This window comes from Merops nubicus, unplaced genomic scaffold (assembly GCF_000691845.1).
Source record: "Merops nubicus isolate BGI_N331 unplaced genomic scaffold, ASM69184v1 scaffold42430, whole genome shotgun sequence".
In the NCBI taxonomy this organism is placed as follows: domain Eukaryota; kingdom Metazoa; phylum Chordata; class Aves; order Coraciiformes; family Meropidae; genus Merops; species Merops nubicus.
In genome coordinates this window covers 12263-29170 of record NW_008584308.1, presented here as the reverse complement: position 1 = coordinate 29170, position 16908 = coordinate 12263, and the positions used below count along the sequence as shown (strand labels likewise).

Genomic DNA, 16908 nt, shown 5'->3' with positions numbered 1-16908 from the left:
GATCGCGGAGAGCAGCAGGGGCAGTAGGGAGGGCTGTGCCTGCAGGATAGGAACGGGCACAAACACGGGTCTGCCTGAGGGAAGCCGCAGGAACCAGCCATCAGGTGTTCCCAGGATGAGGTGGGCCTCTCCCTGCAGACCTGCATGGGTGGCACGTGTACTGCAGGCTAGGGAACAACCTCCTCCTCTGATGGTTGGTTTGCTTGTTGTGATATGCCACATCTGGCTCCAGAGCACCAGGGAAATGAGAAAATCAGACCCCTTCTCATTCTGCTCTTGTAAGACAGGCTTTCCGAGGCAACCGACTGGTAAATGCTATCACACTCAGGGAACTAAAGAATGGTGCTCCTGTACCTCATTGCTGCAGGAGATGAAATCCTGGTGGAAAGATCAGCAGCTTGCTTTAAGAAAAACGTGTTAGTTGTGCTACCCAGGCATAGGACACAGGAAATGTGAACAGAGAGGGCCATTCAGGTCTCCCAAAAGACTGGGAAGCAAACAGCCCTTGTATGCTGTGAGGTTTGTTGGTCAGGCTCAGTCCTGTAGTTTAGATGAACATGTTTTGTTCCGAGTACAGTTCCCGAAAAGACAATGCAGAGCCTGGAGAGAGACCAGTTAAGTGGGGCTTTGGTAGATGCCGATGTTGACTTTTACCTAGGGGAGAAGCCCCAAACAAGTGAACCATGCTATGGCCAGAGGCAGGACTCTGGGGTGGTTCCTCTGGCCCCAACAGCAGTGATCTGCATAGAACAGAGGCTGCAGCTTCTAAACGTTTTTCCCCACCAGACCATGGTTTTGTTTCTAGCAGGAGAGGAGAGCAATGGCCTCAGCACAGGGACATTCCCATTGCCACAAGGAAGGGGACGTGGCTTCCAGGGCCCTCACCTAACTGCACAAGGGCAGCCCTTGCAGAGCCAAAAGCCAGCGACAAGGACCCACAGTGCCACTTAGAAGTTTAAGCCAAGATAGGGGTAGCAATCCTGTTACTACTGTGAATGGCAACATCAACACCATCTCCTACAGCCACATGGTAACTGTGCTTCTCATGCTGTGCCCCAAACTTCAGGGGGTTCCAACTCTTGTTCCAACAGTCTGTGATAAAAGAGCACATTCCACCCTGGTTTTACTTCTTTATGTAATTCTTAGGTCAAGCCTCAGCCAAGAGTTGATTTCCCCTCTCCAGACACCGGCTTCCCCTGGTTTGCAGTTTTCTTGGGCTAGTGAGCTCTAAGCAAAGCCTTGTCCTTTGTAGTAAATAGGGGCAGTGTCCAGGCTCGGGTCACCAAAAGCAGGAACTGGGAACGGCACCGAGGCGTGCTCGTGCTGGAGGCAGGGCTCAGAAACACCAGCAACAGGCCACGTGGAGATGGTGCTGCCCGTCACAGGCTCAGCGGGACGGGAGGAATCGTGCCAAGCCCAGATCAGTTTAACAGGTCTCTCTACCCTTTATTTTCAGCAAGGAGAGTGCTAACAAAGGTCTGCTAAGCCCATCTCGGCTGTTATGCTCGAGCACGGGCACAGCAGTAAACAGGCAACTTGGCTTCTGTTCCAATAGAAACACCAGACAAAGTTTAATGGTTCTCAAACAGACTACAACAAAGGCTGCAGGGAAAAACATTTTATTTCCAAGCAGATTACAAAGAGCAGAGAATATAAGAGTAAAATTAAATTAAAAAAATAGTTGAGTGCATCTCTTTAAAATGATTTGTAGTGTGAGTTACTCACGGGGCAAAGCTACTGGAGAGTTCTGAAGGTCACTTTGCAGGATGCCAATCACATGTGCTGTTTTAGACCAGGGTCAACACGGGAGGGAGAGACAAGACGTATTTTGCATATAGGCTGCACACTCATTATCAAGCGAGGCTCTGGGCTGCAACTGGACCCTGCCTTTCTGAGACATCCCCTCCACCTCATTCTCTCCTGCAGTTCCCTCTCAAGTTCTAGATGCGGTTTATTGCTGCTGTGAGTGAGTTCAATTTGCCTCCCCATTCTGATGGGCTCAAACGAGAATGGAAAATGGGCAAACGTGGCTGCCATGCACAAGGTTACAGAGGGGAAGCGACCGCAGTGCTGAGAGCTGAGCTCCAGCCACGCCACAAAGGGGACTGACAAGCAAGGGGGGACAGCAATCGCTTCAGAGATTCTGGGGCAACGTGTCAGTGAGACTTCTGGAAGAAGATTTGAGATGCTCCTTAAGGTAGGAAGATGCTCGAGCTGAGAAGGGCTCTTTCCTATGCATTGGCACCAGTGAAACAGAACAGGCAGAAACATCAGGGCGAGGTACGTTCCCTGGAGCAGTCAAGAGGAGCAGCTCCAGGAAGAAGATGGGAGAAAAGCCCCATATAGGGTGGAAGACAGTTTCTATCCCACTTTAACAGTGATTTAGGAGTCAACACACGAATTGCAAGAAAGTTACAATTAAATTTGGAGGAGAACACAGGTTGGTTGGACTGTGCAGAGTCAGTCAGTGTCTGGCAGCACTCAGACCAGCAAGAGGATTTCCTAGGTTAACAGTTGGACTTGATGATCTTAAAAGGTCTTTTCCAACCTGAACAAGTCTATGATTCTAAAGATGAGCTACTACAGCATCAGCAAGTCCTCCACCCCACAGATGCCCAGAGGGCTCTTTCCTACCACTTTTAGATCAGTTCCTATCACAGCATAGGAGGCTTGAAGATGCCTAGTCCATTCTACTTACTCCAAGGTGGACAGTAGCCCTGAGACAGTTGAGAAGAAGACTGCCTTAATTTCAGCACTAGGAACAATGGTGGAAAAAGGATTCTTATTTAGGGATCAGATTAAGTCTTCTTTTCGTTGGTCCAAGGCAGAACAGTTCACAAACTACTTCACACCTTGTCTCTCACCTGAACTCCAGATCTCTAGGGGTGAGGCAGCCAACACACGAGAGCCCTGCTGAGTTACTTGGACTGTTCCCTTTACTCACCACTCTAGACAGAGTGAGGAGCCACTCTCTAGTCTGCTCTTCAGCCATTATCACTCTAAGGAAATGCTTGAACTCTTGCACTTAGATGGAAATCTAACAGTGCCACAGACAAGTGTGTAAGAGGCTACAAGTTTCCTTCGGAGAGCAACGCCACTGGTGTCAAGAGAGGACGGCACGCGGGTCGCACGTCAGAACGCGAGGTGCTCGACAGCCACGCTCTGCTGTCTGTGCCCCCTGTCCTGCCACAGAGACGAGAGAGGCAGAGTTCAAAACCAGCAACGCAGGGTCTCTAGCTCGACTCCTCAGTTGATTTCAGCCTGTCCCACACCAGGCGTGGGGCGTGGAGCTCGTCCGGCAGGTACGCGTGTACGGGAGCTGGCGGTTTGGCACTCTCGGAGCCGAGGACGGGGCGAATGCCCTTCCAGCAGCAGTCAAGCTGGCTCTAGGGAAGTGTTAAAAAGCTATTCTACATGTTTGACTGGGAACATTTCCCAGACCTTCGATAGCAACATTAAGCCACAGCATTCTTCTGTGCTACTCTGTACACGTCTTCCTATGAGCCCCTAAAAGGGAGCAGATCATGTTCTTCACTGTTAAAGAACATAGTATTTCTGTTCTAGAAATACTGTACCTTTTAAGCTAGCTCCAGAGAGCCAGACTAGAAGCCAGGTCCAGGAAAGTAATCCTCAAATCACAGTATATCGATTGTCTCTAAAAATAGGGAGTGAAGTTAACACAGTGGACATTCTGATGAGACAGTACAGAACAGTACAGCAGTCCACTTCCATGTCAGCAAATCCCTCTCCTATGTGTGTCCAAAGAATGAGAAAAATAATGAAAACGCTTCAATCTGTCAGGTACAAAGCCAACCATCAGGAGATCTCCACAGTTCACGACGTGCCAAGTTCCCCCACTCCTAAGCAGTACAATACTTTTCAAGATCAAGGAGAACTCTTCCCTTACAAAGATTTTAGATCATCCTACAACTAATGGTAGTAAGGAAAGTGCACAATCTAGAATTTTAAGGTAACATGGAATTGTTTCCCCAGAAAGCTCAGCTGAAGGATCTGTTCACCCCTAATCTGGAACTGCCCTAATAATTCTGTCAAGTGATTCCAACTTCTGGTGATTTTTACAGTAAGAGGTGACTCCCAAGGCCACCTAATGGCACACCTGTTCACGAGGTGTCTGGCAGATGGCTTCAACACCCCCAGCATTTCAGATGGGGACAGACAAAGCAGCAGGCTGGTGCTGAGGTACGGGCGTGCCGGAGCCAGGTCCCCACACAGTACTGCAGAACATGCACCAAGACTCAAGCACGGCTGTCTGCAACCCCTATCTTTGCAGCTCTGTTTAGAAGATGGGACAAACTGCCCAAAAGAATGGGAAATCTGCTCTGTGCAGGCCCAGTGAGCATCCTGAACAAGCAGCACACCCAGCTGCTAAAAACAGCGGGAAATTGCCCCTTACTATGACCTTAAATTAGAGCCAGAGATGGGGGTTCCAGTGAGTGAGCACTGGGAAGGGATTGCAGGCTTCCGACGGGCGAGCAGCGCTGGCCATCGCGACAGCCACCCGACCTGTGGCACCGGCTGGCTCCCAACGGCCCAGCAGAGCCCAGGGCACGTGCTACCAGCACCACACACCACTCAGGCACCATCTTCCCAGCTTACCCACTGGGGCACCAACCCCAGGCTGTATTCCCCTGGCATAGCCGAGGGCAAACACCGAGCTAAGAGCCTAGAGCACAGGTATCTGTGAACAGCCTCACCTCTCGGCCGCTGTGTGAGCGTGGGGTCCTACACAGGGACCAAAGCACTCGTGCTGACAACCAGCCCAAGCACACCCGCCTCCTCATGGACACCAGCATCAGTCTGGAACATCAGAGCCTGGAAGTCTCTCTACGCCCACACAGCTCAGCGCTGCTCAAGAGCACAAAGACAGGGAAGGTGACAGCTACTCCCACCACTCACACTGTGCACAGCCGACAGAGGGCAAACCTTCCTTCCCAGTACAGACAGGTGCTGGTCAACAGAAGCTTCAGGAAAATTGCTTGCCTGTACACAAGTTTAAGTTCTTTTACTGTAATATATATTTAAATAGATATCTATATATTTTGGAACAGGGAATGGACATGAAACATAGAAGCAATGAAAACAAGTTCAAGAAGCAGAGTCACCTCTCTGCATCCAAGAAGCTGGTGGCACAAATAACAAGCCTGGCTAGAGTGATCTCCCATTTCAAGCACGGTTGGCTACCCACTGGCTTCAAAAGAGCAGACTACTTGTTAATGATATAAAATACAGCAATCATTTAAGATGCAGCAAGGCAAGGCTACAGGGCTGGGGTTTATGATCATGAATGATGCCAGAAGCTACACAGCTCTGTTAAAAACTCTGAAAAGGCTGTTAAACAGCAGGAGTAAGCCACGTGCTGCTCCTGGAAGGCCTTTTCCCTCCAACACCCCTCCATCATGCCGTTGGTGTGATGTGTTTGCAAAGATGGGGACGGGGGAATTGCCTCGGGGTGAAGCCTCACAGGCTGGCCACAGAACATTAGGACAGTCTGATCTGGTCTCACAGATCCCATGGTTCCTAGCCTGACACTGAGCTTCCATCAGCAAGCAGACATTCAGGTCCTTTAACAGAAGTTAATCCCCTTCCTACCTTCCTAATTTGTAGGGGTGAAAGAAGTCCAGCAGAGTCAAGCTGGAAAGCACAAACAGGGATGAGCACAACCAGTTTGCATACTGATCTTTGTGTAATGACCCTCCCCACCCTCACAGCTCACTCTTCCCCAAATAAAGACACATTGTTCAATGGCATGTTGAAAAGACGTGCTCGTCATTCTTAATAAACAACTAGAGTAAGAATACATAAGAGAAACAGGGTGGTATCTTTATATGATACACAAGTGTATGTTACAAGAATTCCATCAGGCACAGAAGCCTCAAGGTTTAAGGCCTCAACGTTAGGCCAAAAAAAGAAGAGTGTGGTAAAGTTTGTACTTTTAACATCTAAAAATGTCACTTAAAGGTCTTAATAGAAATCGTTGGTTTGGGTTTTTTTTTTTTTTTTGTATAAATCACAACTGCAGTTCACTCTCTCCTCTTCCTTCCAAGATAACAGCAAATTAACGTCCAAGCACAAGAAAAGAAGATGCCTGCCTCTCCTCCACTGGCTGAGCAGGTCCATCCATCATTCTGTGCCCTCTAGGCTGCATGTGCTCCAAGGAGACAGAGGCCCCAGCCATCCAGGCCCATCCTGTAGTTCATGTTTTCTACACCATAAAAAAAAAACAGAGTCAACCAGCAGCTTTCCACAGCTCCCAGCTCGCAGGGGATATGCAGCCTCCAATGGTTCCAACAGTTTGGTGTGTTGGGTAGGATACACAATGGGTAGGTTTTCCTTTAGATTCTTTTAAAGAGAAGAAGCCTAAAAGGGCTTCATAACTACACCAATAAAAAACCAAAAACTTAGGCATCTCCTTTAGTGTAAAAGTCTGTACAATTTATCTTTGCCTGTCCCTCCCCCGTCCCCCGCCCCACCCCTTCTGCGCCAAGAAGGATGCCTTAGTGCATGGTGCTGGCGTTAGCCACGGCAATGGCTTCCTGAATCTCTCGTATCACCAGGATCCGGGTGAGCATCTGCTCCATCTGCTCTCTGCTGATCGGCTGGATGGAGTACCAGATAGGGCTGTTGGGGGCCACCACTGGCTCCGGTGTCAAGTAAAACGTGTCATTCCGGCCTTTCACGCTCTGGGGGCTGCGTGAGGAAGATCAGAAATAACCAGACTCACAATGTCCTGGAGGACCACCGCTGTCCTCACCCCACGCTTCACAATTCCCAACACTGAACAGCTGGCTGATGAGACAGGAAGGCATGGAGTTACAGCCGGGGCCAACAGCGGTCCCACAGTTCTCAGGCCATGCCAAGGTTAAAAAGCCATGGTGATGGCTACAAGAAATCGTGCTTATTTCACACTGGTAAGTGTAACACATATGGCTTTGGGGTCGTTCAGAGCAATTCAAGGATGGGCCGTTTCCACATCCAGGCTTAGCTGCAGACCCAGCCACGCACAATAACGTTTACATTAATGGTCAGAATCATAATTTAGATGCGAGCCCCTTTGAAGCCCGCTTCAAGCTCCACAGAAAGTCCTCCTTTTTGTTCAGAAGCCGATTCAAATGGGAGTCTAATCTCATCTCAAGCAGTGGATGCTTCCAGATGACTTGCTTGCAAGTCACAGGCAGAACAGCGAGCTCGTGCCAATGCAGCAAACCTCCAAAGTAAGTAGGAGATTAAGAGCAGCCAGTTCGCAAATCAGGATGTGTCTCCAAATACCACAAAAGTTCAACTCTACATGCTATCAGAGTAAATCCCACCCTCTCACATCAACGCCCCATCCCATTTCAGTAAATTTATGCAAATATAGAAACTGTGTCAGCAATAAAACACAGCCCTCAAAACTAGGCCAGCTACAAGATGCAGCTTAACAGTCACCGAAGACAAACGACTCTACAGAGGAACAGGAGCACTCACCATTTGAAGAGGTAGAAGTCATACAGCTTTATCGGACACCTCAGGGGGTTCTCTGGGTTCTCAGTCTGCTCTGCATACATGTCATCTGTAACTACAAACCAGCCCCCCAAGAAGTCTGTCAGACACTCCAAGTACAGCAAACAGAGCTGTGCCATGCAGCCTCAGCACCTTGGCACCACACAAGAGCCACACGGCTGGGCCAGGGCAGAGGCACCTGGTTAGAAATGCTCAGAGCACTGTATGGAGAGCCTGCTTTATCCCAAGGCTACCGAATAACACAACCCATCCATATCCTTCTCTCCAATTCTCCTCTACCTGTGCCCAAAAGGAGAGAAATCTCACTACAGACACTGCAATGCCTCCTGTGAATCCTGGCTTCACGCTTTTAAGAGGCCAGGTTGTGCTTATACATGGATTTTGTATGGGTTCACATGAGTCAAGGTAAGAGAAGCTCTCACAAAAGTTTCTCCCTCTGCTCCTAAGCAGTTGTATCCAATACCCCCTTTGCCCACAAAAAAACCAAAAACAACAACAAAAGTTATCCTTAGTTCTTGATGAGCCCTGATTGCCTCAGCTGAGGTATGTCCCCAGGCTTACCATCAGAAGGTACTATGCTCTCTCAGGCACAATGCCCAGAAAACTCGTGCTGCTAGGCTGAAGGTAAGGGACAGAGCCTTGGGTTCTTGTGGCCCTACCTGTAGACAGCTCCAGGTTCATCCACTTCCTTCAAGCCCAGTAAGTAAATAATCCCAAAGAAAACTTCCAGACACTACCTTTCTGTCCTGTCTGGTGTATGCCATGAGCCTTCAGATAGCGGATACTCGTGCTTTTGTCCTTGGGATTAGAAGGGTTCTTCTTGGTCTGCCTCAACACCTTGGAGAAGGCCAGCTTCATGTGCTGGTCTACTGTTTTCAACAGGAAGTACCTGAGCAGCAAGAAGAGAACACAGGACAATCAGAGGCAAGTAAAGGGTACAGTCACAGCAGTGAGGTAGTTGTCTTCACTTGCTGTGAGCCAGCTGAAGCACAAACCAACATGGAGTTAAAGACTGTTTCAGCAGCAAAGCATGCAACAGCCACAAGTCCAGTTTCCCCTCCACTAACTCATTTCCTTGTTGTACTGCACCTGCTTTGCTTGATGGGGCTGCAAGATGGGTTCTGTGTGCAACTATTCAAAATTCATTATTTCACCCTAATCCAGTGGAGCAGTTTCCTACCAACCCTGTGAAGGTGCTGGAGGTTCTTTTATACCCCAAAGACCAAAGTACTTACTTTGTATTAAAAAACATCAGTGTAGTGAGCAAGGTGGAAGGGGAGTGAGCTCCTAGCTGCTTACACTCCCACAGCATCTCTTCTGTTACATGACTGGAAAGGACATAACCTGCAATAATCAGAAGTCAGCATCATTCCAGGAAGCAGTCGCAGCAGGAACACAGGCAGCATTTTATAGTCTGCAAGTACTAGAGAACACATAAATCTTAAGGGAAGGAGAAGGAGGAGCAGCTCCTCACTGATGTCAAGATTCACTACTGTGTAAGTAACTTTTTAAATAGCAGATCCAGTTAGGAAACACTTGGATACACGAACGTCAGCCTCTAGTTGCTTCTGCAATACACACATACATCCCAGCCCAGAGAGGAATAAATATGCACTTAAACAGCTTTTAATTAATGGCTCAGCTCCAGTGCAGATGCTCCTAATCCAATAACATGTGAGAGCAGGCAGGCCAGTGTAACAAATCAGCTCTTGGCCCTGTGAGCAGCTTCAGTCAGCACCCAGTGCCAAGTGATGTATTTGGACACAGGAGTAATCCTTTGATTCTCCCATTTATTTTTTTTTCCCCCCTTTGTGTAGAAGAGAAATACTATACTCCAAATACACAGATAAACAGAAAAACACACAGCAGTATGAACTCCAGGGCTTGTGGAATGACAAAGCAGAGATCAAACAGCCAGAGTGGAAACAAAAAGACTCCAAAACTCAGGGTGGTACTTAGCCATCTAGCCTGTAACACCAGCTACTTTCTGAACACAAGCAATAGCTTCTTCACTGACATCTAATCCCACCAAACAGAATGAAGTAATGAGAAACCAGGTCTCTGTGCTCTGAAAATGCAATTCTTCACCTAGTTCTCATATACAGCTCTGTCAAAATCTGTCTCTTCTGGAACTGCTCCCCCATCCCTGTTGCCATCATCTTCTAAACGCAGGGCTGAGATGAGCTGCATTTGATTGCAGCGTTCAAGGCTCTAATCACACATTGTTTTTTTTCTTTGACACTCAGCTGGTCCTGCAGACCGTACCCATCTGGCTACGTGGCAACATGACAGCCTTGTATTATCTCCCAAAGTAACAATACTTATTAGAGGCAAGATGTATCAGTACTCCAGATGAGGAAGCTTGATTCAGATCAAGGATCAGCTGGCTTCCAAGTAAGCCAGTCTCATGACAGTACAAAGTCCCAACAATCTTGCCTTCTGATGGGTGACAAGTGCTGGACAAATAATCCTCAATGACAACCAGAGCTAGAGCCTGACACGTGCAGTAACTTAAGCACTCACTGCAGACATGTTTTTGATCCCTGACCAGCATGAGCTGTCCTAAGGATATGAAGTACCTCGAAAGGGTTTCTATTCAGACCACACTTAGAGAGTCATAGAATCATTTTGGTTGGAAAAGAGCTTTAAGATCATTGAGTCCAACCATTAACCTAACACTGTGATGCCCATCACTAAACCATGTCTCTAAGCATCACATCTACACATCTTTTAAATCCCTCCAGGGATGGGGACACCACCATTATTATTAGCCTCTTCCAGGGCTTAATAACCCTTTCAGTGAAGAAAATTTTTCCTAAAATCCAGTCTAAACCTCCCTTGGTGCAACTTGAGCCCACTCTCTCTTGTCCTTTCACTTGTTATTTGGCAGAAGAGACCAATCCTCCCCAGTCTCCTTTCAAGTTGTCAAGAGCAAGAGGGTCTCCCCTAAACTGCCTTTTCTCCATCATGCAGTTCGGTTTAAACATTCCAAACTCTGGAAAGTTTTGAAGTTTTTAAACAGAAGTTCTTACCAAGAGGGGAAACGCGGGGCTGTACGTCCTTAAGAACTTCATGCAGCCATTCAGTGAAACGAATGTAGTAGAGGTCTGAGAAGATGTCATCTACTCGGCCATTTTCAAAGAGATACTGTAAGAAATTCACAACACACTCCAGGACAGTGTAGCAAGTATATTCCTCAGACCAGCCCTCATCCTGAGAGCCCACGCACCCTGTTAGTCAAGCATTTTACAGCATAGCACTGAAGACTAATACATTTTACCTAGAAGAGCAAGAACCCCAGCACCAAGGCTGGTACAGGGTAGGGAATATCAGTTACTATCATGAGGACAGTAAGACAAAAGGGAAAAAGCATCTTAGAGAAAATAAAGCTGGTCAGATTTCACCTTTTATTTCAGGTGTGTTCACAGCAAGTTATGTCATATGACTGTCCTTCAAACACTACTTGTTCAGGTTAAGGAAAGATGTCCAGTTCTATCAGAGCTTTGCTCTGTTCCTGCAGCTCTTCCACGAAGTACACTAATGTTACCAGCTCAGACTTCCCATACAGTACAGAGCTAGGTTCTTGCCTGTTAAAACTTCAGCTATATCAAGTTTTGACATTGACAACTTCCTCAAACATCATCCAACCCACCTCCCCCTGCCAAAACAACTAAAAGGATTTATTATTCTCACCATGGTACTGAACTCTATTATTAACAATTCTTTACAAATTTAACTCAGTAGGTGAAAGAATTGCTGTGCACTAATTATATTTCATATGGAGTTTTTTTGCTGTTTGTTTTTGTGATTTTTTTTGTTTTGTTTTGTGTTTTAAAGCAAGGAGAATTTTTTCACATTAAATTCTTGGGAAGCTTAACAGAAGCCACAGTTTCCATTTTTATAACAGAGAATCCTCCCAATACATGCCGACAACATGTGTGGCTCTGCTGCACATGTAGCTGTCCCCCCCTTTACCTTCTGAATACACAGGAAGATATAGTAGAGCACATCTGGGTCGTAGGGTTCACCATCACCATTTCGAGCTTCTCGTGTCATTAAGCATAGACCATAATTCAGCTCAGCCACAGCTGAAGAGATGAGATCTTCCTGGAACCTCAGCAGCTGACGCCCTGGAAAAACAAAACAAAGCCATGTTATTTAAGCTGTAAAGCCATATTATTTCCCACTCTTTTAGGAATGATTTCTCAGATCTTCAGCTTTGCCGTTCTATCTGGCAGGGCCAATATTACATCATTTTCCCAGTATAACACAGAGAGCTGAAATAAATCAAGATCTTAGGCTGTCAGATCTACTAAAAGATAATCAGGCAAGAATCTGACAGGAAGACTCTCTGCCCTGCCAACTACATGGCTATCACCTTCTTTTACCACATCCACAATGAAATGCTGCCCCACAGCAACAGGAAAACAGCAGCACGGTGACTGCTGCACCAGCTCAGCTGGCACTCACAGCCACCTCGTTCACCCATGCACCAGTCACACAGGGCCCTCTCCTCCTGCTGCCAGCCTAGGTGCTCCAGCTGGCTCAGCACAGAGCTAATGCCTCCCTTGGAACGTGTCCTGCCGCAGTGCGAGCGTGCAATAACGACTGCTGCAGAGCAAATCAAAGTTTAAATTTAAAAGCAATCCCTGATTACACAGCAATGTTTTCCAGAGCAGTAAACGTTTTAGTCATTCCTAATCCTACTTGAAAGGAAGGCCATATTGTCATGACACCTACTTCCAATAGGTGCTAGTCTATTTTGGGCTTCCTTTTCCAGCTCTGCATTCTTGGTCTGTGCCCAGCTTTTCCACACTTCAAGCCCTTCTTCTGGCTTCAGAGAGTTTGGAAGTAGAAGTTCAGGTGAAGTCTGTGGCTGTTGCTGTGGTTCAACTTCAGCAACCTGAACAGTCTGAGCCTATGAAAGAAAACATTTCAGTTGTATATATACACTTTGATATGCAACAGTTTGACAAAACCCAAGTAACGCCACAACACCTCTAGTCCAGGAAATCTTTGCACACTCCTCTCTAACAAGATACTAATCCAAGAAGCACAACTTTTGGTCCTTAACCCAAATTGCTGTTCACAAAGAATATTTATCTCTCCAAGAATACTTTTAGTTTGAATGGATGTATCTATAATCCCTTTAGCAAATGCACACGACAATCCAGTGCAGTTTGATGCACTTGGAAGTCCTGCAGAACACCACAGAAGACCAAGCAGCCACAAGCCAAGCTAGCCAGTACATCCAAAGGCAAGGATCCTCACAGCACTGAAGTCCTCTCAACAAGAGAATTCCAGTCTCCCCTCAAGCCAGGTCACTGTTGATTCTGAAGCACTACTTACTCCAATGCATTCTTCCTGACTTCAGCCCACTTGTCACTCTGAGCCCCCACTGAAGTCCATCTCACTACAAGAGTGGCTCTCAGACACAGCAGCTAGAGAGACTGCCAGCCCCTGGCAGGGAAGGACAGCAAGGTGCCATCCTCTTACCAACCAGTGTTGCTCCAAGCCCCAGCTGCCCTGAGCGAGGCTCTGGGTACGACGGCGTGCTGGACACTGCCACTGTCCCTCCCCACCTCTGGCCATGGAGCACAGGCTCTGCTCAGTCTTCAGTGCAGAACAGACGTGCTCTGTTCTTATCAGCAGCAGCTGATACAGTCAATTCATTTGTAAGAGGTATAAAGTAATAACAGACTAGATCACCAGCAAACATTAATTAGTTGCAACACAACGCTCTCAAACTACCAAATACTGCTAATGATGACTAGCTACTGTTCTGTGAAGAGCTACTGTAGGACTACTATAGACCCCATCAGTCTCCAGACCCCTTGGAAGTTTACTTTGCAGCAGGACCTTAAGTGAGCACGAATTACTCCTTCAAATCAAAACTTAATTTTACAGGTAACTGATGGCACCCTTGCAGAAAGATCATCAAGCCCTCCAGCTGCTGCATGCACTCTGCATTCCTCAACTCCAGTTTCTCAATCCCATGCCACACAAAGTCTCATGGCTACTTCAAATAAGGAGATTAACTTGAAGCTTCACAGCTCTTAGTCAAATTCCCACTGGTACCCTGAATGTTACAGAGATAGCAATTCTTATATCACACCAGTTTTGCTCTCCTTAAGAGCCACCCCAAAAAGCAAGGCTTTGTTATAATGAAGTAACTTTTCCTTTGATACTACCAAGTGTCGATCATGACTGAGAGCTGCTCTGACAGTACCAGACACCATGAAGAAAATGGCATAGAGACTTGTGATACCTGTACCTTACCATAACAAAAAAGCAGCTTAAGAGCCAAAGCTGCAAAAGCCTCCAACTGGAGATTTCTGACTGCCTTTGGGTGTTTTTTGGTGGTGGTGTTTGTTTTGGTTTGGATTTTTTTCTCCTTTGCATTAGCTCTCAACAGTTCTTTGCTTACCAGCCCCTGCACCACCAGCAGCTGCAGAGGCAGACTATAAACTAAAAGGGCCCAGCTTTTATCACAGCAGGTGGGAAGGAAGTTTAAGTTGTCCAGCAAGCCTCTGCCTGAAAGGACAGGAGTGCAAAGCTGAACCAACACTTTGCCTTTGGAGGAGCTAGGATCGAGCCCCCACTCTCCTCCAAGGCCCTGCCCCCGTACTCTCCAGAAAGCTTTCCAGAGCCAAGCACCTCCATCAGCCCAGCCCAGGGGACAGCCTTCTGCCCTGCCCTCGCAGACGCCTTGTCCAGTGTGAAGGCAGGCACACGGGTGGGACTTGGTTCGCTAGACTGGCAGTTGCTTCTTAACTGACTCACATTTTTCACAGTTAGAGCAAAACAGCTGCAGCTTGCTCAGGTCCCACAGCAGCACAGTGCCAGAGCACAGCACGGACCAAGCAGGTAAGTTCCTTCTCAGTCTCACAGCTGCAAGAGGGACAACCCCCAGAAGTTTCATGTCCACCTACAGTAGCTCTCTCGCGCTCTCAGAGGAAGAGCCCAGGAACTGCAGCCTGCTGCGCAGAGGAGCACACACCCTTCCCAGCAGCTTTACAAGTAACCCCGAAAGAAATCAGAGCCAACACCTCAGAAGGGATCCCAAGAATGTGGCTCATGCTCTTAAAAGACGCTAGAATAAGTCTGTTTAGCAAAAAGGCAGAAAGGTTCTACCAGCCTAGTTTGTTCAAGCAGCTGAAAGGAAGTGACCTCTGAAGTACCCATACAGGGAAAAGTTATGTTCAAAGAGCCTTCTGTAGCTCAAAAAAAAAAAAAAAAGTCCCAATCAAACCAACCCTCACGGATTACAAGACCCATAACCTGTAGCTTGAAGAACTGTGTTATAAAGGAGGACATGCAGCCCCTGAGAGTTATCCAGAAATGTAGGGAACTCTTTACATTGAGGAACTTGGTGGGCTATAGCCCACAACTGACTCAGAAGCAATCAGAAATGGCTACACAAACTAACCCTCCTTGTCTCAGAGCTCACTGATAAAGGAGAGGACATATACGCCTTTATAAAGCCAAGAGTGATATTTATAAACTGAAAAGAATTTATAACAACATTTATGCTAGCAGACTTGGCTATTTTTGCCCTCATTCCATTCAGCAAAAACAGGCTCTGACAGATCAATCACTTTTCACTTTCTGGTAATAAAAGACAAATTACATCCATTTGCACATATAAGAGAAGCCATTAACAGCCCTAGTTATTCTTAAAAGCCAATTCAAAATAATCTATTGCTTAAAGTTAGCAACAAGGCCTTTAAAAAAAACAGCAACAGATTTATTTGCCCTGAGCTGCTGGTTGCTGTGCTCCTGCACGGCAGGAATTTACCAGCAGCAGGGCACAGTGTTAGTGAGGCAACACGGTCCACAAAGTCTGCTCCCAACTAGTCAGATTCTGACACTTTACTTGCACGCTGGACCTGCCCTGGACTCTTAAGCGCCATGTAAAACAAAGGAGCCCATGACTAGGTGACTAGAGTATTTGCACACCCTACTGTGCTGCAATCAACCCCGCCTGCCACCCCTAGAGCAGCTGAGCAGAGGACTGCAGATCTCAGAACACCTGCTATGAAGAAGCTGGCAATAAGCAGGTATCTATTAATTTACGCTACAAGTATCTATTAATGTACACTACAAAAAATCAAGACTGTACTTACTTTTGGGAAGTTTTGAATCCTGTAATTATGTACCAACATTAGGACATTGTAGTCCTACACCCATCAGCAGTCACATGCCCTACATCATGCCCAGGCTACTGGGACAGACGCATCCTTGCTTCCTAGATACCAGCAGCCTGCAGCATCCTCCATTCCCACCACCTCCACAATCTGTCCATCAGGGACTGAAACCCTGAAGCAGTTTTAACTTACCGAGCAGGTGACTTGTAGCTGCTGCTGCTGGCCCTGCTCCTGGGGCGTGGGCTGCTGCTGCTGCTGCTGGGGGTCCCATATGTGCACCGTCTGGGCCGTGTTCTGGTACGTCCCCGCCACCGCCTGCACCGCCACTGGAATGTGGATGTTGCCATTCATAAACTGTGCCGGGAAGAGCGAGTTGGCAAGAGTCTGCACCACCTCCTCGTGAGAGTTCTTCACTACTGAAGTACTTCCCACCATCTTGTCCTTGTCATCTTCCAGCTTCACGGTAGTCAGTGTCGTGGGGGAGCCGCTGACGTGGACGGCGTTGTAGGCCTCCTGGGGGATGGCGATGTGGGTTATGTTTTGCTGCTGGAGGTCACCACGCGGCTGAGCCGAGTAAACGGGGATGGTCCAAGTCTCTCCAGTGGGGCTAGTAATGGTCCCAGTGGCACTGTACAGGTGGGCACTGTCCACTGTTAACAAGTCTGGCCGTAAAGAGACGTAGCTTTGCTGCTGGCCCTGCGGAATGGCCAGCACCGTGGCAACCGGCTGCCCCGAGATGGCGTACGACACGGTAATGGGCATATCCACCTTACGCTTCTTCACCGGCTGAAGGACGCTGGCGGTGCTGATCCGCCGCTCTCCCTCTCGTGGGGAGCCCTGTTGAGAAGGCGGAGGTGACATCGCCCCAACCGTCTGGATCTGGATCTGCTGGCCACCAGTAATGGCCTGTCCTGCCACGAGCTGGGCCTGGATCTGCTGGTGTTGTATGTGTTCCTCCTGTATCTCCGCAGCCTGGATCTGCTGGGTGCCCTGCACATGCTGCACTTGAATCTGGGCCGCCTGCAGCTGCGACGGGCTGGGGCTCTGAAGGGACTGACTCTGTATTGTCTGCGACGCCTGCTGCTGCGCCTGGCCTTGGATCTGCACCTGGACCTGTATTGGTTGCTCCGAAGCCTGATGGACAGTGAGCTGTGGAGAGAGCTGCTGGGCGGAGACCTGCTGCAGTGACTGTTGGACCTGGACCTGAACCTGCAATGACACCAGTTCAGCAGTTAGAGAT

The 16908-nt window shown here is 47.9% G+C and overlaps 1 protein-coding gene across 1 annotated transcript in view; it reads right to left on the bottom strand.

The window, feature by feature from the left end:
• Positions 1-5768: 5768 nt before the first annotated feature.
• Positions 5769-16908, bottom strand: part of QRICH1 (glutamine-rich 1) — a 23135-nt gene continuing 11995 nt past the window's right edge. Inside the window, exons 3-10 of the mRNA XM_008943712.1 lie at positions 15861-16877; positions 12262-12439; positions 11497-11651; positions 10554-10668; positions 8757-8865; positions 8259-8410; positions 7486-7576; positions 5769-6708 (exon numbers count right to left, since the gene is read on the bottom strand). Coding sequence (XP_008941960.1) covers positions 6516-6708; positions 7486-7576; positions 8259-8410; positions 8757-8865; positions 10554-10668; positions 11497-11651; positions 12262-12439; positions 15861-16877 — 2010 coding nt within the window. The 3' untranslated portion in view covers positions 5769-6515. The remainder of the gene's footprint in view (positions 6709-7485; positions 7577-8258; positions 8411-8756; positions 8866-10553; positions 10669-11496; positions 11652-12261; positions 12440-15860; positions 16878-16908) is intronic.